At 41.5% G+C, this 24881-nt stretch overlaps 3 protein-coding genes and 1 long non-coding RNA gene across 4 annotated transcripts; 3 read left to right on the plus strand and 1 right to left on the minus strand.

Moving 5' to 3' along the window:
• Positions 1 to 1845: 1845 nt before the first annotated feature.
• On the plus strand, positions 1846 to 3056 carry hoxa9a (homeobox A9a; the record flags this gene model as incomplete). The annotated part of the gene is made up of 2 exons (XM_080442312.1): positions 1846 to 2419; positions 2815 to 3056. The coding sequence occupies 2 exons, from the start codon at positions 1846 to 1848 to the stop codon at positions 3054 to 3056; spliced, it is 816 nt and encodes a 271-aa protein (XP_080298438.1).
• A 4735-nt stretch (positions 3057 to 7791) lies between these two features.
• On the plus strand, positions 7792 to 9572 carry LOC308095372 (homeobox protein Hox-A7-like). The gene is made up of 2 exons (XM_080442426.1): positions 7792 to 8176; positions 9182 to 9572. Exons 1-2 carry the CDS (start codon positions 7807 to 7809, stop codon positions 9544 to 9546), a joined length of 735 nt encoding a protein of 244 aa, XP_080298552.1. The 5' UTR covers positions 7792 to 7806; the 3' UTR covers positions 9547 to 9572.
• On the minus strand, positions 9402 to 19018 carry LOC308095374. The gene is made up of 3 exons (XR_013934063.1): positions 18732 to 19018; positions 11404 to 11724; positions 9402 to 9517 (listed from the first exon to the last, which is right to left on the minus strand). It is a non-coding gene; the product is annotated as an uncharacterized lncRNA (long non-coding RNA).
• hoxa5a (homeobox A5a) lies at positions 15625 to 17855 on the plus strand. Its single transcript, XM_080442424.1, has 2 exons — positions 15625 to 16420; positions 17319 to 17855. The coding sequence occupies exons 1-2, from the start codon at positions 15754 to 15756 to the stop codon at positions 17567 to 17569; spliced, it is 918 nt and encodes a 305-aa protein (XP_080298550.1). The 5' UTR covers positions 15625 to 15753; the 3' UTR covers positions 17570 to 17855.
• Positions 19019 to 24881: the final 5863 nt, after the last annotated feature.

Consider the following 24881-nt stretch of genomic DNA (forward strand, 5'->3'; position numbering starts at 1 on the left):
AATAAAATTAACTCTATAGTTGTTTAATATAGGCTGCGTTAGGTTTGTTTGGTTCCCATATTTTATGCAGAATTAACTGTTATTTTCTTTGTAGCTAGCTGCACTTGAAATAAAAAATATAAATAGCATTAAAGAATCAAAATAGCAAGATAGGCGTATTTTTGCAGGATAAATGACTCACTGCTCAGTGCTCATTAATTAATTTATTTTTCGTTGAATTTATAGGCTAATACATACATTTTAGTAGGCTACTAATGTTTTGTTTTGTTTGTTTGTTTTTCGTGTGCGCTTCCCCGGCACCTTACAATTTTAAAAGTAGGCAACCACGTACACCACAATAAATATATGTATCTTTTATTTTACTACCACGTTAAATTGTGTATCGTGGCTCCCTATTGGCACATCATTATTTGTTAATGTAAATATAGCCTATACAAATATAGTATAGCCTACAGTGTTAATGGCCTTACAAATAATACAGCAAGGATATCGTGATAGGACAATTAGATTCATGCACCAAATCTATCAGCCAGTTTACACTTTTTAGTAGTTAATTTCCTAATAGTGAACATGTTCTCCCGTAGTCTAAACTATAGACTGGGTTGCTATACCGTATTTTACGATGTTCTATTTATATTTTGTGCATGTTTTGCCTTTCACAGAGGGCACTTTCTTAATCTATAAATGTTTGTAATTTAGTGTATTCTCTTGCATAATTTTGTACAGTTAATTGAGGTTAGAATGGAATGAGTTTTATTACAGTTTTTTTGGCCGTCTACCCGTGGAGTGATGATGTGAATGTCTAAATCACGCATTCTGTCCATTTCAAGTACGCATGATAATAATAATAATTGAATTATATTATATATTATAGCCTAGCTGTTATCCCTTAACTAAAACATTGTATAACAAATGGTTTAATCCCAAATGCTTACTGCTATACCATACATGCTACGATTTATATGATGTAGGCTACGTTATTTGGCTGGCTGGATATACCTTTGCTTATATTTGCACATAGGCCTATCCTACCACAGAAAAATGAGAGGGAACTATGTGTATTGGTAGTTAAGCATAAATAACCAAAGAAACATGCAGCAGATTGGAATATGACCCATATGGCCTAAGAAATGGTCCAGGTAGCCTACAACTACATTTCATAAATAATTTAAAACCCTGGTGCCTGCTTCATCATAGCACACACACCTTTGTGTTTTGTGTTTCTTCGATATGGTGGTGGTAAAAAAAAAATACCCCCAAAAATCCATGTGTTTTGTGTGAGCAACGTTGGTAGGGTGCTTACGTGTCGTATAAAATACCTCGTAAAATGAGCCTTCCAAAAGCATACTGTTTCGTTTTTTGGATAGATACGTGGGCAATTTAACACCAGCACTGATTGAAAAAGGGTATTTCCAAATCTGTGCTTTGGTTTACCTTAATTATATACAGTGTTTACGTATATCTCACGGATTTCTCTGTCAGATGTTAGTCGTATATGTTAATTCTTTGCTTTAAAACTAGGGGTTGTTATAGGAGAGCCCCGCGAGCGTTTAATGGCCAGAGGGATTGATTTATCCTTTATTGTTCAGCCTTTATGATCACGTGCGCCCCGTTGCCCAATGGCATGGCAGCCTGTGTCCCCACTACTAGTCGACTGTAGTTCTTTGAGGAGCCAAGTTGCTACTTGATTTCTTCACATTGTTATTTTGTAAGGTCGGGTTTAGTGCATGTGTGTGTGTGTGGGGGGTGTATGTGTGTGTGTATGTGTATGTGTGCGCGTTTGTTTTTGCATGTATCTGTGTATGAGTGCGTAGATGCGAGTGTGTTGCTGTTTTTTCCTTTGCCATGTCGACATCCGGAACACTGACTAGTTACTACGTCGATTCCCTCATCTTGCCCGAGAGCGAGGAGCTCTCGGCGCCGAGATATCCCTCCGGTCCGGGGGGGCTCCAGCACTCCAGGCAGCCCGCCTCAATCGGCGACCACCACAATGAGCTCGGGGCTTGCACCTTCCCGACCAAATCCCCGGTCTTTAGCCCGTCCTGGAGCCACGTTCCGACGCAGTTCCCGGGCGCCGTCTCCTCTGTTTATCATCACCACTATGGGCATCCCCAAGGCCCGGTCGGCGGGGATACGGACGGCCGCTACATGCAGTCGTGGTTATTGGAGCCTATGTCCGGCTCCTTGCCTATGACAGGATTACCAGCGAGCCATCACTACGGTATCAAACCGGAGGCTCTGGGAGCGCGATCGGACAGTGCGCTGCCCGGTTCCCACACGGCGCTGCTGCTCTCCGATTACGCCAACGGGACGGTGGCCACGGCGTCACCGGTGGAAAAGGACACGGTGCCCAGCCAGGCAGGGGACGTCGGCGGCGGGGAGGTGGTCGAGGAGAAACTCAAACCGGCCCTCGATCCAAGTAAGTGGTTTACCGCTTTGTATTCAGCCATGCTAATGCGTAAAAGTTGTAGGGGATTCAGTTGCATGTGTGGAGTGACGGGGGTGCCATTCTAAACGTGCCATTCTCTCTCATGGGTGGCTGTTAATATGCCAGGTCTCACTCACTCTCACTAGGACCAGAGACACTGTAGGTATCACATTTAAGACAGCTGAGGGGGCTCGTTTCAGCCAGCGTGGGCCTCTTATTGCATTTGCAGCCCCCCGTTTACGGCGCAACAGCCATTTTCACTCTCCAAAATGGATGACCATTTTAACATCTTGTCCTGTTATATATATGAGTGATGTGTTTTGATATTTGGCCAGTCAAGTCACCGGACCTCACCCCAAGTTCTCGCACCCCCTCCCTCTTTCCAGATAACCCCGTGTCCAACTGGCTCCACGCAAGTGCCACGAGAAAAAAGCGCTGTCCGTACACCAAGCATCAGATTCTGGAGCTGGAGAAAGAATTCCTCTTTAACACGTACCTGACGAGGGACCGTAGGTACGAGGTGGCGAGGCAGCTAAACCTCACCGAGAGACAGGTTAAAATCTGGTTCCAGAACCGCAGGATGAAGATGAAGAAGTTTAACAAAGATGGCGGACCGAAAGACGAGTGATTAAAAAACGTTATATTTCGGATATTTACGGAGCTTTTAGGTGTACGAAAGCTCTTTAACTCTGCTGGACTATGTTTGTAGACCTTTGTCTTTGTTGTTTTACCATATAACAGAAGCTGTTAGGCCCATTTGTCTTGTACAAAGCATGTCTGGCTTCAGATTTACGCGACTACCTTTATATTGCACAATTTTTACAGTGCCCATTCGTTTTTTATGTTGATTCCAATTAATACCTCGTAAAAGTCGCTGTGCATTATTTGACCTGGTCAGTGTGTGCTCGTTTGTGTACGGATGTTTCTAGCTGTGCGTTCCCTGGTTTGTAGCTATTTGGTGTCTAGATCCGAGTCAACTGTATTATAGTTTGTAAAATGTACTTAATTTTATTGTTGTTTCTCCCTTATTGATGGGGCATCATTATTGTTATTATTATTGGTAACCATGAGTTTGAATCTAACATTGAAACCGTAGACAAACCCCGACATGACAGCATTTTGAAGTAGGTGCATGAGCCACAGAAGCCACTTGAAAATGCATATATGAAATTATCAGATGTTAGAAGCTATTTAACAATGACCTTGTTTTTGACTACCTAGGTATCTCTCAACTACCTACAATAATCCTATTTTTCCCCGACGGCAGTAGGCTATATATAGATTGCTTGCGAGCTATATGTCTGAATTTCAGGGAGTAACGTTTTGAAAGGACATTCTGTTTGTTAGAGAGAGCGAGAGAGATGGAGAGAGAGTGAAAACAAAACACTGTAGGCTACTTAAATGAATACCTCATGGTCTGCTGACCTTTCAGATTTTTTTTTTGGTTCACAAATGTAATTTGTATTTTATTTATTGAATAAAACAAATTATATATGCGAATGCATGCACGTTCCATTCTTATTTCCTTTAGGTCTTTTGCATTCATACACATATTTTGACATTGCTATGGTAAGAATAATTATCTATTCAAAATCATATTTTGTATTGACATTCAAATAGTGGCTTCAATTAGGCTACTGAGGGTAATGGACAGTCATCCATTTCTAAAAAGAAATAGTCCATCTAGTCAAGTCAAGATGACTTACCTGCTGTATCCCGTTCAAATTTTATTTTTCATTTTTATGGCTATTTTCAATTATAATTTATTTTATTGCTACCAAAACTCATGATCTAAATTTAATGAATAACTGAAATAGTTCTTAATAACATGAAGGGAAGCACACACACACACACACACACACACACACACACACACACTCTTACATCCACACACACACACACACACACACACACACACACACACACACACACACACACACACACACACACACACACACACACACACACACACACACGAAAATATATACCCATTGCTAGGACATAGAAAATACATAGGCTACACATACACATGGATAGTATCAGAGTAGCCAAACTATCTTTCTCTCTCCAATACCAAAAGTAATGGCAGACGCACAGATTGCTCGTGTTGCTGGACATTAGGAGGAGGATTACGCACGAAAAAATGTGCATAACGTGCAACACACACACACACACACACACACACACACACACACACACACACACACACACACACACACACACACACACACACACACACACACACACACACACACACACAGGGAGAGAGAGTGAGATCTTTGGCTATTTCAGAGGTGTGGATTTCGGACTGAGCCGAGCAAGCGCGTCTTGGCAGAGGATGTTGTTAGCTGTATACAGCCATAAAAGACAATTACCGCTATAACCGTTTATGGGGTGCAAAGCGCTGCGAGGCGAGAGGACACAAAACAAGAAAAGACGTCGTGAGCTCCAGACAGCTGAGGCCTGAAATAATGTAGTGAATGTATTTCTGGTCAGCTTATGACACGGAGACCTATGTGGCCTCTTCACCACTTCACAGCCAGTAGCTGTAGTAGCTAGCTACAACCTGTTTATAAACTGGCATAATCGTTTTAGCTCTATAGTATTTCAATCCATAATAATCACATTACCGCATATTGAAATAAAGCCCTACTTATAGTTGAGTACTGCGAGGCAAGCGTGGTTTAAATTCAACGATAACTAGTCAGTAGCCTGGGCCTGTCTTCTTCATGAACTCTGTGGCTAGGTTCCCTTCATGTCCTTGCATGTTGGAAAGTATGTTTCCAACCGAAAACAGGTTACAAGCATCAACATAACGCAGGTCTACTTGGAGCTGTAAACGTTCATTGTGGGCCAGCATTGTGTCTTTAATTGTCACCAGAGCCTTAGATAAATCAATACACTATTAGGGGTATTAGTGAAGTTGTACTTTAGGGAAATTAAGCCTAGTGTTGTGACGCGTTAGGGGACACAGATGGACCCAAACTTCAAAGACTCGACCAGAGACAGTGCAATAAAACTCCTGGCTCAGCTATACTGTCTGGCATTCCAGTTTTAATGGCTTTATGGCCGTCCAGACACAATTAGGCCGTTTCCAGAATGGCACCCATTTGTTTTTTTTCCTCCTCTTTCTGTGGGACTTGCACTCAGGACAAAAGGTTCCAGCGGAAATGATAGGCTTTATTGGACTCTCCAGCAACGGTTACGCGCAGGACTCACGGTCATTTCGAGCGACCCTTTGTCTCTACCTGCCCTGGGAACCTTTCGTCCTCTGTTCCTCTGCAGCCGAGAGCCTTCTAAAGAAGAAGGGGCCATAAAGCTAACCGCTCACGGCTAGTTTCAAACGCAATAGATCCGGATAACATTCAGACGTCCACATCTATTTAGAACCACCCGTCCTTTGCCTATAACAAACACAAATCGTGACTGAATAAACATTCAATTCGCATTTATGCGTTTTTGTTTATTTTATCCCCCCCTGCTATTCCCTCCTATAACATAGGGGGTGGGTTTGGGGGGCAGGGGGGGAAATCCTTGCGCATTGCACCGTCACCATGCCGCAGTACCGAGGAGCTACCAGGCGATGGCGACAAAGTTCCATAACATCACTCGAATTAGAATGAGTGTAACTCTCCTCTCTAGGATAATTAACCCACTCCCGGGAACATAACTTTTTAAGGGCCCAACAAAGTGATTTCACACCTCGTCTTTACTTTACAGTCTCGCTGAAAAAGCTTATCATTTGGACTGTTGTACGTTGGCTAAGTGAAAACCAAAGGGAATTGTGTTTACTTTGGAAACAAAAAAGTTTATGATTATTCCACACCGTTCTTCTATTTATTGTCTTTTTCATGGACTATGTTTTTAGGACGGCATAGCATTAGCTGGTATTCAACCAAATTGTATTAATTGTCTTGTTTACATTTTACTGGCTTAAATAAACCATCCATATTTAGTAGTAAACTATTGAATAGGCCAAAAAACATTTGAATCAATAGGTCTAAAATGTGCGTAAGATTAAGATAATCATTTAAGACAATAAAGGGAGAATTAATAGTCTATATGCTTCAGTTTCATAACCGTCATGTATTTCATGGTCGATTCTTGCAATCACTAGCTTTAGATTTGTTTTTTTTGGTCGGTTCTTGCTTGCTATTGTTATTTTTTTACAAGCTAAATAGGCCTATTACAGCCAAAAAAAATTGAACGACTTAATTTTATGTTCCGAATAACAAATATTAAGTAGGACAATTATTAAATGTATGTGATAACGATAAACCTGCTTAAACCTACACACAATAGAACGAGAATAACTAAATACAAAAGTGAAATACACATATTAATAAGCCATATTGTACGTGAATTTGACCAACACAGCACAAAGCAAAATTGTTGGTGTTAATGCATGGAGGAAAAATAAGACCTAAGGATCCATTTCAGCATTAAGCTATAATAATATTAGTTGGTTTGTATCGTATATTGATATAATAGGCTACTGTATTCACATGTCTTCTAAAAGTTGTTTAGCCTTTGTGTTTTTGTTCACTTGAAGGAATCCAGTGGGCACAAACCCCCCAAAAATGAAGTTATATAAGAACACTTTGGGTTTATTTTGTTTATTCATGCAGTTTCCCTCTGATAAATGATTTTATATGTTTTGCAAGTACATTGCCACACGTGCATGTTTTGGCTATTATTTGTAATGGAATGGTACAGGCCTGCATTTATTTCTCGTTTAAAGTTGACTAGGCCTTGTTTGATTATCAACAGCGTGTGAGTTAGCTACATTTCTATTTGCTGCTATAATTTCATTCCTAAATTACATTTAGCTTTAAAAAGGAAAACATAAGAGCCACTTTTCGAAATGTATTACCCAAATGATAAAGAGAACGGAACTAGAGAAAGGGAAAGACAGAGAAGATGGTGGAGAGTGCAGTGATTTGATTATAAGTTTAATGAAATCGTTGGGATTGTGTAGCCCCCAGCCGTGTGTGTGTGTGTGTGTGTGTGTGTGTGTGTGTGTGTGTGTGTGTGTGTGTGTGTGTGTGTGTGTGTGTGTGTGTGTGTGTGTGTGTGTGTGTGTGTGTGTGTGTGTGTGTGTGTGTGTGTGTGTGTGTGTGTGTGTGTGTGTGTGTGTGTGTGTGTGTGTGTGTGTGTGAGTGAAGTGTTAATTCTATTCTGCAGACTGCGCCATAACGAAATCTATGTCTGCGCGGTGATTGGATAACGGCGGTCAACCCTGGAGTCACGTGGTGAGTTCTTTGGTCCTGGGGAAAATGGGGTTTGGTGTAAATCTAGGCTGTATTGCTGTCATATATCACACTACCTCGTAAAAACGACACTGAGGATTCTGGGCCAACATATCAGAGAGAAAAAATATGAGTTCTTATTATGTGGATGGTCTTTTTAGCAAATATACGGCGAGTAGTTCTCTTTTCCCAAACGCAGACCGCGGTTCTTGCACCATTGGACCCGGTGGAGAGGACTATGGGCAGGCTCCCAGCGCCGCAGCTATCGCGTATCCACCGTCCCTGCCGGGAGTTTACAACGTCAACAGTGCTATGTACCAGAGCCACCCCATGTTTACTGCTGGCTATGGCCAGGGACCGGACGTGCACAGCCTGCACTGCAGTCCATTCGACCACCAGAGCCGTTTGTTCGGCGACAGCTGCAGCCAAACGGGGCCAGGGACCCTCACCTCGCCGACGGACAAACACTACCGGATGTACCCCTGGATGAGATCTTCAGGTATTTTCTTATGATATGGTTCTTATATACGGTAGACAACGCTCTCAAAGTCTTACGCATTTACAAAACATTGGGGATACTTACCTTGGACCTTAATGGTTCAATTAATTTCGTGAAGCCATTGGTATTGCATGGAAAGAATCGTAAAACTTTTATTGCGCAAGTAATGAGTTCTGTGGCCATAAATTCATTAGCCCACCGCTTCTGTAATGTTCATTTCGCAGACCTTGCCGCCGGGGTTTTTTACCTGGACTCTTATTACTCTCTTAAGCCTGTTCTCCCCTTTGCGGTTGTAAAAAGACCAGCCTGTTGTGTAAATCAGCTCTCCTGCACTCTGCAGAGCTGCCTTTTTAATTGGGTCTGCACAGCAGTGACTATTGACGTTTTCAGAAACCTGTTTGTCCACGTGACGTGACTATATATGCTATATGCTAAAGCAAAAATAGACTACTAAAAATAAGTAGGGTGAATGCCATGCAAACTATATGAAAGACATGTTCCCCCCCGTAATTTGTGTATAGATGTGTGAACACTATAATTGCATTATGGCCTGTTGAGTGTGCAGACCTAGGCCTACGCAGTTATTTTATTAGAAAGGCAACACTGTGTTTCAAAGGAGCCATGGCCATATGGCTATCCCAGCATGACTACTTAAAGAGGTGCAAGCCCTGGCTATTTCCTCAGATGAATTGGGCCTAAATATAGAACTGGAAAAAAAATGGTTGGACTAAAATAAGCAATACACAATGTTTCCGATGCAAATGATTTATTGTTACATTGATACAAATTGCAGCACTTTTAACAGATATATAAAATACAATTTACAAGGGTTTCCAAACTATGATAATGCAGTTCTTTATTCACTAATCTCTCAAGAACAGATTCCTTTTTTTTTTTACGATGGATTCCCAGAGTGTTTATTCACAAACACACACAGACAGTTGTAGCATGCAAAACAGTAGTAAATGGCCATGCATACACTATGAAATCTTTCATCTCTCACAGACCCAAATCGAAAACGCGGACGGCAGACCTATTCCAGGTATCAGACACTGGAGCTGGAGAAAGAGTTTCACTTCAACCGGTACCTGACCCGCCGGAGGCGCGTGGAGATTGCGCACGCGCTTTGCCTCACGGAGCGCCAGATCAAAATTTGGTTCCAGAACCGGAGGATGAAATGGAAGAAGGACCACAAGGGCGAAGCCCCCTCGAACAGCAGCACTGCCACTGGGCCAAACGACGAGGCCACCGTCCTTGGGGACAGGGACGGTGATTTGGGAATCAACGGACTGTCCAAGGCCGAGGAGGACAGCAAGGGCAACGGTGTGGAGTCAGGGACAGCTGCCAATGGACAAGAGAAAGACGTATAGGGGCAATTAATTTAAGAAACACTCCATAAATGTTTGTTAAGGTTATATAAAGAATGTATGCAAGATGTGCATCCACATGCAATCGATACAGCCTCTTCGACCATGCTATTTAGAGCTTCCTAATTGAAGGAGCGACTACTGAAGGCACTTAACGATATTTAACAGCAAAGCCTCTTTATGTCAGGGATGCCTTTTCCAAATGACATAAAAAGGCTGTATACACACTTGAAAGGCAACAGTTACTACCTATTGAGACTATAAGATGTTTTATATGTACAGTGGTGGTAGTCTGTAAGGCTACACCCAATTACAAATTATTTAGCTAGAATATTTTACCTACAACATTCCTTGACAAATAATGATTGCCCGCTAATAGACAACAAATCTGACCTTAATTGCAGATGATTATTAACCGAGCCAAATATTAGAGAGGGGATTTTGCCGCAGGCGGTTGTATTTAATAAAGAAACGAATACAAAATTCTGCGTGCCTTATTTCGAATAATATGAAAAGTTAATTTGCCGTTATTTGAGTGAGTTTTACTTTATGTTACTGTTTTCGAATTTCTGACTTATATAGCATTATTGTAGATTTCGAAAGACGTAAAACCACTAATATATTATTATTACTGGTGTAATTTGAATATATACATATATTATCTTGTGTGTAATGTACCAAGAATGACAGAACCATTCCCATTGTTTGGAAAGGACACATGTAGCCTACCTCAGATCCTATGAAAGCCCAGTAGCCTAATGTATTGTCTGTGGTCTTCTATCAGTGATAGCTTGAAGTGATTTGAAGTCTTGTACTGCACTGTAATAATAATAATAATAATAATAAGGATTATTATTATGTTGATTCATGGTCTTAATTTTCCACATTTGTTTTTGTTTGTCAATTTCGGTTAATGTCCATCGTAAATGCATGCTCTTTATATTTTGATTATCATGCATTCCAGCTATGCGCACCCATGTGTTCAATAAAAAGCCTTATTTTTTATTGACTGTTATGACTCATTTTAGTTCAACAGAAACTGTTCCATGTATATGTACGTAATGTGTAAATAAACATTTCAGAAATAAGCATTTTCTTTTTTCTTCACCCCCTCCCACCCCAGTACAAAAAGAAAAGACAATTGTGGATGTGCTATGATCAAACATGATTTGATATAATATTTTGGCTGAATATAGAATAAGATGGTATCTGGCTATAGCTCCATTTGATTTCAAGGCATTATTTGTATTTTAACTGGCTATAATACAGTAATAACAGGTTATGGAATGCATTGGCTTTGTAGCCTAATACAAATATAATAATAATAATGATAACCAGTAGGCTCATGCATGGTTAACCATGAGTTATAGCATGTGACGGAAATGCGTCGAAATCCATTTGACTTTAGGTAAACAGAGGAGTTGAGGAATTCGAGCTATGAGAACACTAGATGGGGCAGGCCGCACATAAGGGGAATTACTGTTGAACTCTGCATGCATTCCCTCTTCCCTCGGTAAGATGGCGTCTCTCTCTCTGTGACCTGCCCCCTCCCTCTCTCCCTCCCTCCCATCGCCTTTCTCGCTCCCCCCTCTCTCTCACTGGGTCATAAATCCGTTGTTGTTTATGAAAATTTACAACATAGCAATACAACTTTACGACTCGTCCCGGGTTACGATTGGCCACAGCTGGTCACATGGCAAGGAGCCGTGAACATGAACTTTTTTATATATAATTTCCAATACCAGAATAGAGCAGCCTTCATTTAACAGTGTCTCAGTGTGCCACACGCGCACTCATCCTTTCTCCTACCATAGCCTGGCTATACTCTACCTCCATGTTTCTATACATTCTCCTTCTGACCTTTGTTTTTGTATAGTTTTCTTCACCCTGGGACCTCGGCGCATCGTTGGGTTACATTATTGCCGCTGTCCTGTTTGGTTTAGCACGAGGAATGGGAATGATCTGGAGCGCGTCACGGACCCGGGAGCTCCTGCGTCCACCCCGTGGCTCAGGAGACTGTCCCCGCCAGTCACCATGCGCCTGCACCTGCGAGGGAATTCGCAGGTGCATCCTTCCCGTTCCCCAAGCTTCTGGACTCAGGAGATTCCTTCACCAAGGTAAGAAGACAGTTCATTGTTGCCATTTGTTCCGCTGGTTATTTTCCACCCATTTATCAAAGAGCTGCGGGTTTAGAAATTAGAGACAAAAAAAAAAAAACGTTTAGATGAAGTATGTCAGTTACCTAAAATATTCAAATACTCAAGAAAACGCAATGCTTATAATGCTGGCTTATGCATGTTGGTTATTTGGCATGATATGGGTGGCCTAGAGTGTGTGTGTGTGTGTGTGTGTGTGTGTGTGTGTGTGTGTGTGTGTGTGTGTGTGTGTGTGTGTGTGTGTGTGTGTGTGTGTGTGTGTGTGTGTGTGTGTGTGTGTGTGTGTGTGCAGTGCAGTGCAGTGCACTCTCTACAGTGTTCCTCGTGTTGGGATGCACGCTGTCCAGGCTTAATTTGTTTGTTGTTAGATTTAAATGAGGACGAGGATCAGCTGCATGATTCATTGGGTGGACTGAGGCCGACAAATATGCCCTTTGTCGCCCTCTTGTGGGAACGAGTAGACATGGTGTGGCAGTGGCTGCTGCTCAGCCTCCCATGCATTGTCCTGCTTGTAGTGTGTTTAACGAACGTTACACAAGTCAACCTGTTTCTGTTTATATGCTGGTATTTGGTACGTAGGCCCAGTTCTGTTTTTTACTGCTTTGTTCTGCCTGTATTCTGTTTCTACCCTCGACATCTTAGATACAAATGTGTCTCTTCCATCAACGTATACGTTTGTTTGCGCAGGACAAAGTTTAATATAAACTCTATTGGTAAAACAATGTCAGAAATTCAAGATTTGAATTGATCTATATATAAAGAGAGAGAGTGTGTGTGTGTGTGTGTGTGTGTGTGTGTGTGTGTGTGTGTGTGTGTGTGTGTGTGTGTGTGTGTGTGTGTGTGTGTGTGTGTGTGTGTGTGTGTGTGTGTGTGTGTGTGTGTGTGTGGGTGGGTGGGTGGGTGGTAGGCTATATATACACTAATTTATCTTTACACTGCAGTGTATAGTGGTTACTTAATTATAGGCCCTGTCATGAAAATGTGTTTTATTGATGAATTGAGTACAAACAGTAGCCTATCTGGTTACATCATTTGGTTCTTCTAGTTCCACAACATTTCTAAAGGTTTACAAGTTTCTTACCAAATAATGTGAACGCAAATCGCACTTGAGACTTGGCATTTACGTTCTGTAGATAATTCATGAATTTAAAATTGTTATGCTTTTATGAAACGTAGCACAGGTTATTTTTTTATCCGGTTCCAACGAAGTGCACTCTGAAAATAGCCATAAAAGTGTTGTTTTCTGCGGTTGTTCGTGGCTTCAGGTCACCCCCAATGTAAAACTCCAACGTTTAATTATGTCTGCTGGAGATAATACTATGAATGTTGGCTTCAAATTATGATACTGCTCCCCAGTATAAGACTAATCCGAGCCAACGCCATGATATTTATAACAAAGTAGTAATATGTTGGAGACTGTTTGCGTTTGCTTGGTGTTTGTTCACACGTTGCAGATTGTCTCTATTGGCGCCTGCAGAACTTGCCCCTCGAGGCCCGGACGTCGCACCAGATGTTGGAAACTATTTGAGCAACCACTAAATCTTTTTTTTTTTGTGTTATTTTCTTCTTTGCACCAACAAGAATCCTTGCAGTTCCCCCCCGCAGCACTTTCTTCATCGGTCCCTAGCTCCCTTGGGGCAAATAATTCTCGTGAGAACTTGCTTGCTATTGGTCAGTGATAAATCAGCTGTTTTGGGGCCATGGCTATTTCAACTAACACACTCTCAGAACCAACGCATTAAACACGTTCACATGGCTAAGCATGCCATCAGGAACACGTGTGAAATTCCAAAGTGTATGGAGTTTATTGAATCATTGGGACTATACACACTCAGATGCGGGGCCCATGTCACGCTAGGAATGGGTGATTCTCACCCCTTGGTTGGCACATCTGCGCACAATAATGCCCCGTGCCATCCGGTCTATTACACGGAGCGCCCACAGGACAAGAGCAGACAGAGCCAAGCAGCTTGCCTTGGCTGTCAAGGCAAGAGGTGCTGGGTATAGAGAGCGGTGCTTTGCAGCGATAACGTGGGGGAAGCCGAGGCACAAACCAGCCCTCGGAAAGAAGCGGTGCCATAAAAATGTCAACGAAGAGAGAAGGATCTGATGGAATGCACTGTGGAAACATTATCTTGGTTTTATATTTAGGCTGTGTGCGTCTCTGCTCCGCTTTCACTTCACCTCTCTCGCTTCCAACATTTTAGCTTTCATAGACAAGGACACATGAACTAATATTCATTTTAACTCTCTTTTTAATGTGTGCATCTATTCCATAAAAATAACATATTTATAATAAGAACATATCGGAACAGATAAAGTATCCGAATATGTTACATTGTGATTCCACTAAACAGTCATGTAGTATAGGGTACTTAATATGATTGTTGTATTTAATATTTGTTGCCAAAATATTAATTCTACAAATGTATTTATTTTACGTATCTCTTTTTATTTGAAATTTGACTGCATTACCAGTAGCTCTCTAGAACAAAGACAGAACTCTGCCGAGCGAGGCCAAAGGAAATACGTTTCATTCATTCATGTTTCGACAATAAGAGAATGTGGTCTATATAGGCTATATATTTTTTCAAGATTTGTTTTTTTGGCCTTTGTTGATAGTTCAAGTGGAGAAAAGGTCGCAGCAAAGGTCGTCGGGATTGGGACTTGAACCGGGATTTGTATTATATTATAGCCTATAGGTGCCCGGACCACTAGGCCAGTGATCCGGGCCATGTGGTCTATATTTTTAGGTTGTTTTCCAAATTAGACATGGGAAGTAACTTATATTCATAACACGCTTTAACATATTTCCTCAGTAGGTCTCGTTTTCATGAATCAATCATTTAAATCTATCTTAGCTCACGCAAAGCGAACATTACATGTTAGAAATATTATTCAAAAACTATCTTTGCTTTTGAGATAAAAAATATCGGCCTATCATGCGCAAAGCGACCAGCATGGTCTATGAATATTATTCAAAACTATCGTTGCTTTTAAGACAAAAGATGTTGGCCTATCATTAATGTTTTCATCTACTCTCACAAAGTGCTATAAAGTGTATAATGTGTATAATGTTAAGTGTATAGTTGGATATGCCTACTCTACCGACTGTTTAAAACTGTGAAAAAGCACTAGGTTAAATACAAAATAGTTCCTCTGGTCTGAGAGCGACATAAATGATCAAAGTGCCATATAAAAAGGTTTGTAAACCCCCAATAATGTATTATTTTGCCACATTAGATGCCCATGAATGTCCGTTCGATTGTGTGTGCGTGTGTGTGTTTATTCATTAATTAACCTTTTTATTAATACCTGTTACTACAGCATATTTTCATGAGCTTTCTTTTGCATGTGGAATTGAAAACGATCAAATTACGTATATTGTTCGGATTAGTTCAAGAATCTTCCGAAATGTTCAGAAGAACCGCAAGCCCATTGATTAAGTAATTATCTGCAAATATCTGCACATTGTCGCTCATAGCCTGCTTTTTTTGTTTGAGGTTTCTGTACACTACGACGAGGAAAGATTGCATTCTCAGCACGTCACTTGTTGTATTGTTTGGGAACCCATTTTCTTTGCCGCAATGGTCGTTAACCTCTGTATGACCCTGTTTGGAGCCCACGCTAAAATATTGGGCGCAGACAGGCAGTGCGGCGATTCAACCAGAGGATGGCGCACGACGACAATTCAAAACATGGAAACTTGGCTGGGAAGAGCCCCTCTCCAAGCGCGCATGGATGCGCGTACCCTTTACATCCCACCCAGATTTCCTCCGTGCACGAGTTTACCTCTGGAGGTCATCAAGCAGGATTTACGACTGGTCAACAAAAGCACGTGATTCTCAGCCGTACCCCATATTTGGGTGTCTACGTAAGAGAGAATCAAGTACATGTCCTACTCATTTCCATAATTCATCATAAATTGTGCAAGGGTGCTATAGACCGCGCTAAACCATCAAGAGCCACAAATCAAGCACACACGTTTAATATTTTCCCCCCAAAATAAAAAAAGAACAATACCTACAACGAACAACATTGGAATTGTCAACAAATGAGCTCCTATTTTGTGAACTCATTCTGCGGTCGCTATCCCAATGGCGCGGACTTCCAGTTACATAATTATGGAGACCATAGTTCGACAAACGAGCCATACAGGGACTCAACAACCATGCATTCCAGCAGGTACGGCTATGGCTACAACGGGATGGACCTCACTGTCGGCCGGGGCGGCACCGAACACTTTGTGGGCAGCGAGCAGCAGCAGCAGCAGCAGCAGCAGCAGCAGCAGCAGCAGCAGCGGACGCCGGGCTTCTCGCCGACTCACTCGGCGGCGACAACGTCCTCTGTCGAGCCCGCCAGGTACAGCCAGACCGCCAGCAACACCGGGACCTCGTCTCTCTCCCCTCCACCTGACCCTCTGCCGTGCGCCCCGGTCGCAACAAGCTCGTCTCCGCCGGTCACCGAGTCTCAGTCTCAACAGCAGCAGCAACAACAACAACACCGAGCCATAAAGAACTCCATCCAGAGCCCCTGCTCGACCCCGTGCTCGAGTTCGAACGGAGGCACGCTGCTGAACCGGGACTGTAGTGTGTCCAAACAAGCGTCCAGCCTGGAGGAAGAGAAGCCCGCGGGAAGCGCACAGACAACTTCCCAAAATGTCAGCGATTCGAGTCAGCCTCAGATATACCCGTGGATGAGGAAACTACACATAAATCACGGTAAAAAGTCATTTTTGATGATGATTACGATCTCGAATCTACGTTTTGTTTTGTTTGTTTTGTTCAAGTGGTGGCACTGTAAGCTATATGTAAAGGAGGTGTGCCATGTCTTTTTAGTCGGTGTTTTTGTGTTTTTTTTGCCACAAGCAGGACATAACTGGATGTGACAATTTTCGATTATACCTTAATGACGACAACTATTTGCTTTCCATTTAGAGCATATCGCACCTATAGACTGGTTCACCTGTTTGGGGTTATTGCTATTCAACAGGGTCAGACGCACTAAAAGAATAGGCATACCTACCTAAAGCATTAATATAATTGCACTTTAGGTCAAATGATACAGTATTGTTCTCTGAATTTGGAGAATATCCTCAGTAATTGATCAGATTTGGCATATTTATATAATCAGTAAAATTGTGATATTCATGTTCGCAATGTGTCTTTGAAAAGGTGTGTCTTGAGTTTGTGAATAGGTCATTAATTCCTTTTCAACTTTACCACTTACTTTTTGGCATTCTTGTTGCGTAGTTATACGCAACAAGCTATATAGTTACTATATAGTTATAGTAACATGACTCTGTGCGTCAAGCATGTAACCAAAAAATTACATACACAAAAAAGTCACATTTGGCCTAAATATTGGTGCACTAATCTAGTGTGTGTGTGTGTGTGTGTGTGTGTGTGTGTGTGTGTGTGTGTGTGTGTGTGTGTGTGTGTGTGTGTGTGTGTGTGTGTATGTATGTATGTATGTATGTATGTATGTATGTATGTATGTATGTATGTATGTATGTATGTATGTATGTATGTATGTATGTATGTATGTATGTATGTATGTATGTATGTATGTGTGTATGTGTGTGTGTGTGTGTGTGTGTGTGTGTCCCACCCTTATCAGAGTTAGCAGGACCGGAGGGGAAGAGGGCGAGGACTGCATACACACGCTACCAGACCCTGGAGTTGGAGAAGGAGTTTCACTTCAACCGGTACCTGACCCGCAGGCGGCGGATCGAGATAGCTCATGCCCTCTGTCTGTCAGAGAGACAGATCAAAATCTGGTTCCAGAACCGTCGGATGAAGTGGAAAAAAGACAACAAGCTAAAGAGCATGAGCATGGCGGCGGCTGGTGGGGGTGGATATCGGCCTTGATATTGGGATGAGCACTATGTAAAACATAAAAAATACAATAAAAAAGTTAAAAGAAAAGAATACAAAGATTGTGTTATCTTCCCTCCCAAGTAAAAACAAAAAAAGTGAGAGACTTGTTGTGGGAAGTAATGGGCAGCGGGCATCCCACGTGTCCAAAAGTACCAGCCCTTCAATTCCGTTATATATATTTCATTTTGTTTTTTGACCGCGCTAATGCATAAGTGAACAAAAAAATTGTGTATTCTGTACAGTTCTGTCTAGATTTAGAAGGAAAAACAATAAATGATGAAAATAAATGTTTGTTTAACTTATTTCTTGTTCAGACGGAAAATTAAAAAAAATAAAACTCAAAGCTTGAAATGTTATACCGCATTTTAATAAACCTTGTAAATGTTGTGTAATGCACTCAGAACAATAGCAACCGAATAAATAGTGGGTTTGGTGAGAGGTTGAGCTGCCTTTGTGTTTAGCCTTCGTTTTATATGTATGTAAGTATGTATTTATTTGTTCGCTGTATTGTATCAAATTTGTCAGATAACTTGCTTCCTATAACGTAGACCATTGAAATGAGCCTTGTGTGGTTATTGTGTGCGTTTGTGAACACGTAAAGGGACGGTGGTTCCGACCCAAATGATGTATGTACACAGCCTGTTTTGCGTTGTTGGCGCAGCATCTTAGTAAGCCATGTTTTGTCTTGTTTTCTTATATATTTTTAAGTGGACGACACCCACAGTGATTCCCATTGCCTATACGTGTATAGCTCCATCGTGATAAGCTTTTTGTAAATGTTTTTAAATGACTGGAAATCGAGAAAATACTATAATGATCATGGCAATTATAATAAACTTTTTACTGGACCGGCAACACTGCATCGTGTGTATGATTGTTTGTAAGAACATATATTTATTATATATTTATGTGCTTTCTTGTGGTGCCTTTTTTCTAATGTAAATGAAAAAGTAGAGCCATAGTTTTGAATTCAACATTTATTTGCCAATTTAAGTTAGGCCAAGCAGCATGGCAGCATAGGCCTATTCTACGCTTAAATATTTGCCTCGTTAAATTAACTGTGAACGTATACCGTTCAAAACTGAAAATCCCCTTAACAACCCAAGTCTGTGAATTCAACAGGTAGCCTGAAACAAATGTTGCTTTTACTCACCTTGGTGCGTGCCGTGGACAATAGGTCCTTGGACAGTGGACGGGCTCCCAGGGGCCGTTACGTCCCCTGTACTCAACACACACAACACGGGCTACTCCCAGGGAACACAGTTCGACTTTTTCAAGCTGTAAACTTTATTTGGCCGGTTCTGGCTCTCTGACATTTGGGTGCTAAATGAATGGGGGTTTTGTCTATGAATTAGATCGTAAAAATCATCCGGAGCGCGGCCAGATAGGCTCACTGGCCATAAACGGTCACGTGGTGGCCATTAAAGTAAGTTTTATGGTTTTGGGGAGTTGACAGTATATTGCACATAACATATAATCGCACTGACGCGCGGCTTGGTCTGACTCTCTCCTTCGCAGGGTGTAAGTGTTACTTGACCGTTACAGCCCGTCCCCTCTGCTCTCACAACCGCCTGGAGATGGACTGGACGCACGCGAGGAGAAAGACCATGTCTCGAGGTGAGTTTTCTGCAGTCCTGTTGTTGGTTCTGCTGCTCGCGTGCCTCGGAACAGCCACCCTGTGTTAAACAGCGTTATGATTGTATTCGCTCTCTCCTCTCTATCCGTCCATATTAAGTCCATTACGCTAATTTGTCAGTTGTGTAGTGCTGAATAGCACTGGTCTCGGCAGATGTTGCGCAGGGCTGGGTCCGGCTCATGGCTATTTAATTGCTTCCTTCCCCGCGTAACTTGTTTCCCTCCATCTGTGGTGTAAGTCATAATCCATTTTTGCATGTTGGATAATTAGCTCTCTGTCCATATCCACCCCCTCAAACTCTAGTTGCTGTAGTTTTATTACACAGGAGGATTAACAGACCAACACAAGCTCACCAGAGATTCTGGGGCGAGCCAGAAAAGTAGCCTAGAGCTGTGTGAATTGGGTAGATTCCCCTGATAAAGCTGTCCGGTTGTACAAACATACATATATTTGTTAGGGCCTAATAGCCGGGTGTTTTCGGTTCATTTCGATATGGTTGGGCTACTGTTGAAAAGTTGCAGATTCGTACTGTGAAAAGTTTGGGAGCTGTGTGTTGTGCGGGGCAGCCGCGCTCCACATGTTGATACGCTAATGGCTTTAATAGAACAGGCAGTAAACACTGGCAAGTAAACACAACATGGGAACAAAAAGCAGCAGGGAGGACAGTTGAAAAGGAATTCCGTTTTGTGTCAGCCACGTCATTTCGTGTCGTGGGGTTGTAAAGTTCAGATGACCTCTCAGAAAGTGTCACTCTCGCTTTGTGACCTCTTCTGCGGGCCGTGGTGCGTGCGTCCGGGCTAAGGACGAGGTGAACCCGGTCATCGTATATAGGATTCATTCTATATAAAAGCATGTAGGCTACCCACTACCCAGAATGGAAAAAAACGAGTTATCATCATTCCACCTTTTGACATTTACTGACGCATTCACTGTATCAATTGTTTCCTTTGGGATGTTTTAACTTGTTGAAGGAACACGTAGTTGACTGTGTTCTATTGTTGACTAATTCACAAATGGTCGTCAATATGCATATAGGCCTACATTTTAAAGGTTTATTGAAATAGCCTAATTGGATATTTAGGCCTACAATTATATTCAATATTTGACTATTTTTCAGGTTTGTCTGGATTAGCTAACTCTTTTTCAATCCCCTCTGTTTCGTTTGCTGTATTAACACCATATTTCTTTGTTCGTTACTTCGTTACAACCTGGTATTGATGCAGACGCATTCAGCGTAAACAGTAGATTTGATTGTGATCCAAAAAAATGCTAATTTGTTTTAATGAGCCATTTTGAAATTAATATAAAGTTTAAATATTTAAATGGCATTAGAAACAAAATTCCAGTTGGAAGAGTTCGATTTAAATTCAGGTCACATCTGAGAATTAATTGATATTCTATGGACACACGAGATAAAGAAATCCTCACGACTGACTTCACTTTCCGTATAGCCAAAGTTTGAAGGCTGCATTGCTTGGCACTTTGATAAGGACTGATCCAAACCATATTGCTCATTTCCCCTGTTCTTTTTCGCCTCGCAAATGTTGCTATTGTCATGTAAACAAGACACCAGTTCAACGAAGTAGCATTCACATCCCCTTCGCAGTTCGTCTTATAGGCTTGATGATCATGGGCCGATCGAAAATACAAGCAAGTACATTCGATGAAACAATCTGTACTACTGTTCTGTGTGAATTAAGCCACTGCCATCCTTTTAAAAACGAGAAATGTCTAAATCGGGCCCCATATGCTCTGCTCAACAGCCAGCTGCATAATGCCAGGCCGAGGAAAAGAAGCCATTCCCTGCGCTAGTAAAGGTTCACAGGGAGGTCAGCTTCAGCAGAAAGATAAATCTGCATCCTCTCAGAGCCACCAGCAGAGCTCGCTTTAGGCCAAGTTCACTGTCACCCTCCGCCTGTTCACCTTACGAGAGGCAAAACACTCAAACACACATTCACCACACAATACACACACATACTGCATACAATAGCAGCCACACACGTTCACACATTTGTAAGTAGGTCTATATGTAAATGACTTAACGAAATGGGATGTCGGCAGGTAGTGATAGCATATCTGTGTATTGCAACAGTATGCCTATATCCTATATGCACCAAAGGACAGGAGAAACAAGTCTAATTCAAATTATTATATCCTTATAGCTTAATAAAGATATTTTTGGCTGCATTGTTTGATCTAACCCCCAATCAATGACTTGCACATTAGGCAGGCCAATTAGACGTGTACACGAGAAGCGTGTTAGATCGATATTTTACAACAAGATTGCATACATTAGAAATGCATTTTTGTTACGAAGGGATCTTCTCTAATTATGATATTTGTGTGAATAATTACCGTAATGACAACAGCTATGGATTGTTAAAATCAATTTTTCGTTCCAAGGGGCCAGCTATAGGCTGTATACCTCGCATGGGCGGCCGCCTCACTGGGGTGGGACTGATGAGGGTGAGATAGCGAGAGAAGAGGAGGAAAAATTGGGGTCAAAAGTTTACGCACTGAACAAGTCTCCGTCATCTGTTCACTCGGAGCTTGATGCCAGCGCTATAATAGCGATCTTGACTCTCCACACAAAAGATAGAATAGCTTTGAATTACATATGTTGGACGGTGCACTCCAGGTGAACCCTGGATGCGGGGTGACCCCGCGTCAGGGACCACGGGGAGGGGACCCCCCACCCGTCCCCAGCCCCAAGATTGAGTGGCTGGCGTTTTATTAGGGCGGTTGATTGGTGAATTTCCTTTGAATAAATTGCATTTGATATGTTTAGGGGACGAGGGCGAAATTTGCATTCTGAGGATTGATACTCTCGACCCGGTCACAGGGTAATGGGTAAACCCACCGCCCCCAAATTGAGCCCCCGGACCCCTTAAAAAACATTTAGTCCCTCTCCTGCTGAAAGGGAATATTCAAAAGACTTATACAAAAATGGCAAAAAATGTGTGTGTGGGTGAGATTTATTTTAATATATAACTAATATAGCGGAATATTTCTTCTTTTACACAATCTTGCGTCATTACAGACCACTGAGACGAACTTCAATGTATTTCAGTGCTATTTGGAGGAAAGATAGGGATATATTTGGAAAAAATGTACAAGGAAAGCGGCAGCTCCCAATTTTAAATACTAAAAATGATAGAACTTATGCATTAGGCCTAAAGGCCCGTAGCGTTCTGTGCTTAAAAATGCCACCCAGTAAAGACTATCGAAAACGCAATGTTCATTAGTTTAAGCTTAGACCATACTGAAGTTCTTTATTTTAATGTGTAAACTTTCTTATAATATGAACACATGAGAAAGACAACTATAGGCTTACATGAGTCCTGCTTTCCGCTCAACAAGCGTAATACAATTGCCCAGTTTGGTATTCTTTGGAATAAGGTAGTCTATTCGACTGAATGAAACAACACTGCATTTCGATGTCACATAAGCGAAATTAATAATCTGCTTATTATTAAAATTAATGCTAAAAGAAACACACAAGAACACGTACTTTTAAAAAATGTAGGTCAACTTTTATTATAGGCCTTAATCATATTAACACACTCTAGAACAAGGCTTATTATGTAGAATACATAACATAGCACCGGGGAGAAGTAGGCCTAACGACAAAATGCTAAAAAGAAATCACAATGGAGCAGCAGTAAGCAGCCTATTATATTAGCGGGCGCCACTTTCGAATCAACGTTTCTTTCTTGCTGTTTTAGGCTACTTTAAACGTGATATTTGGCTCATGAATCCCGTTGTCATATTAATCATGACTGAGATATTTTGATACTATCGTCAAACCCACAGCAAACAACTATGTTTTGTTTTCATTTTTAAACCTTCAATATGTTTGCCGTTGCAGTCCATCTGGGTGTGTGTGTGAATGATACACACTGTCCCAAAAAATACCCAGTGTAGACTACCTTGTACCGTCCTTACCCACTTCTGCACAGAAACATGATGTTTAATTATCATTTGTATTCTTCATTTGGGGGTGGGGGGGGGCAACTTGTGCCTCATCAGTTGCAAGGGCAGAAAAGTTGTTGTCCATACACTTTTTAGAGGGATTTCACTCTCTTTTCCCCCCTCTCACATTCGGACCTATACTAATAGGTCGTATATTTGTCTCATACTCAAGTGAAATGCTGCAGCTGTTGTTAGATTTCATGTTCTAAGTGACCATGCCCAATAATTCAGACAGCTTGTTCAGTGCGCACGTGCTCTATACATGCTGTGTGGGTGTCGAGTGGTGCGGAGGTCCAATGCATGAAACGAAACGACGTTTCGTCCCTGTACCTTTTTAGTTATTTCGAGATTTAGCCACGTGTTAGTGACATAAAACGGTTAATGGCGTTTTTACCCGAACATTTACCTCATCTTGAATGCAGAGGAGATATTTTACTCTCCGGTCTGGGCACCATATAGACAAGAGACCTTGTGAGAGCCATATGCAATCTGTCACTATCGTCACAGCACTTCTCTGATAATCTAAATTTACAGTAAACTGTCAGCATGATGTATATTGCTTAAGTAGACCTTCACTTCACAGTATACCCTTGGCAAAGGAATAGCACGCTTGAAGGTACACGTATTTAAACCTATACGATAAAATCTGAAATCGCCTCAGGCCTATGGTTTTTGTTTCTAGATAATAGTCTCCAATTATGTAGACAATTACTAAGATAGTGTGGCCTTATTTCCAGCACCAATTCTTTTCAGACGTGCAACTTTTTACTCCATATCTGAACTAGATTATCATGATAATTTTCCTTTATTTTTGGTTTGTTCAAGATAGTCATTCAAGTGGACCTCTTGTAATAGATAATAACGGGATGATATTACTGGGGCTGTGATAAAAAATCATACAATTTATGACATTTTATTAGGCAGGCTACATAAACAGCCATGATGGTGGATTTTCTGTTTGTAAATTATTTCTAGTTGGGAATTGTCTTAGCCTTGTCTACGCAGGCCTGTGCTATAGCAACAAGTAGAATGACCTGTAAAAACAGATAACCGTCATTCACGCTAGGATAGCTCACTGTAAGTGGATAATAGCCGAGCTGACCTGGCCCATATTTATACAGGCAATATATAATACATTGGCAGTAGACTGTAAATTTAGATATCATGTGAAGTCGTCTTACCGTGGACATTAAGTTGATATATTGGCGTTCAGGTGGTCTCACGGCTATAAGGATATGGCTACACGTGGATACTGCTATGGCAGAGTGCTGTCCACTGTCATTCTCGATTAGTTTGACGCAAGATTTAGGTCTACCTGCCCTATACTTAACAGCAAATGTTGACTACATTTAGTGTCACGATTTCAAAAGTGCTGATTGTATTGATACATAAAAACCTCTGATTAATTGAAAAACCAACAACGATTCTAATCCGTCCGTTCAGCCAGTGCGCGTCAGCTACAATATATCCTCAAGCTATATAGACAGCTCCCAAGTCTTGTTAGAATAACCGAAACTGAAGTGAGCGAGTTTAGATATATAATAATGCAAATCGATGCAATGCGTCCATCTGCAGTCTGTTTCTAGCAGTTTATAGCCAAGATCACCCCTCACATTTAACACCACTTTAGAAATAGGCTACACGTCCTCGACGCATGACTTTTTCAAATGGCTTAAGTTTTTTTTTTGCACTTTT

The sequence above is a fragment of the Gymnoscopelus braueri genome (genome assembly GCF_963280865.1).
Source record: "Gymnoscopelus braueri genome assembly, chromosome: 11".
Lineage (NCBI taxonomy): Eukaryota > Metazoa > Chordata > Actinopteri > Myctophiformes > Myctophidae > Gymnoscopelus > Gymnoscopelus braueri.

Bases quoted from the DNA above. Each gene is read 5' to 3' on its own strand.
- LOC308095372 (XM_080442426.1), top strand. From the start codon at position 7,807: ATGAGTTCTTATTATGTGGATGGTCTTTTTAGCAAATATACGGCGAGT. The intron at 8,177-9,181 runs GTATTTTCTTAT...CATCTCTCACAG, and splicing joins CCCCTGGATGAGATCTTCAG to ACCCAAATCGAAAACGCGGA.
- hoxa5a (XM_080442424.1), top strand. From the start codon at position 15,754: ATGAGCTCCTATTTTGTGAACTCATTCTGCGGTCGCTATCCCAATGGC. The intron at 16,421-17,318 runs GTAAAAAGTCAT...CACCCTTATCAG, and splicing joins GAAACTACACATAAATCACG to AGTTAGCAGGACCGGAGGGG.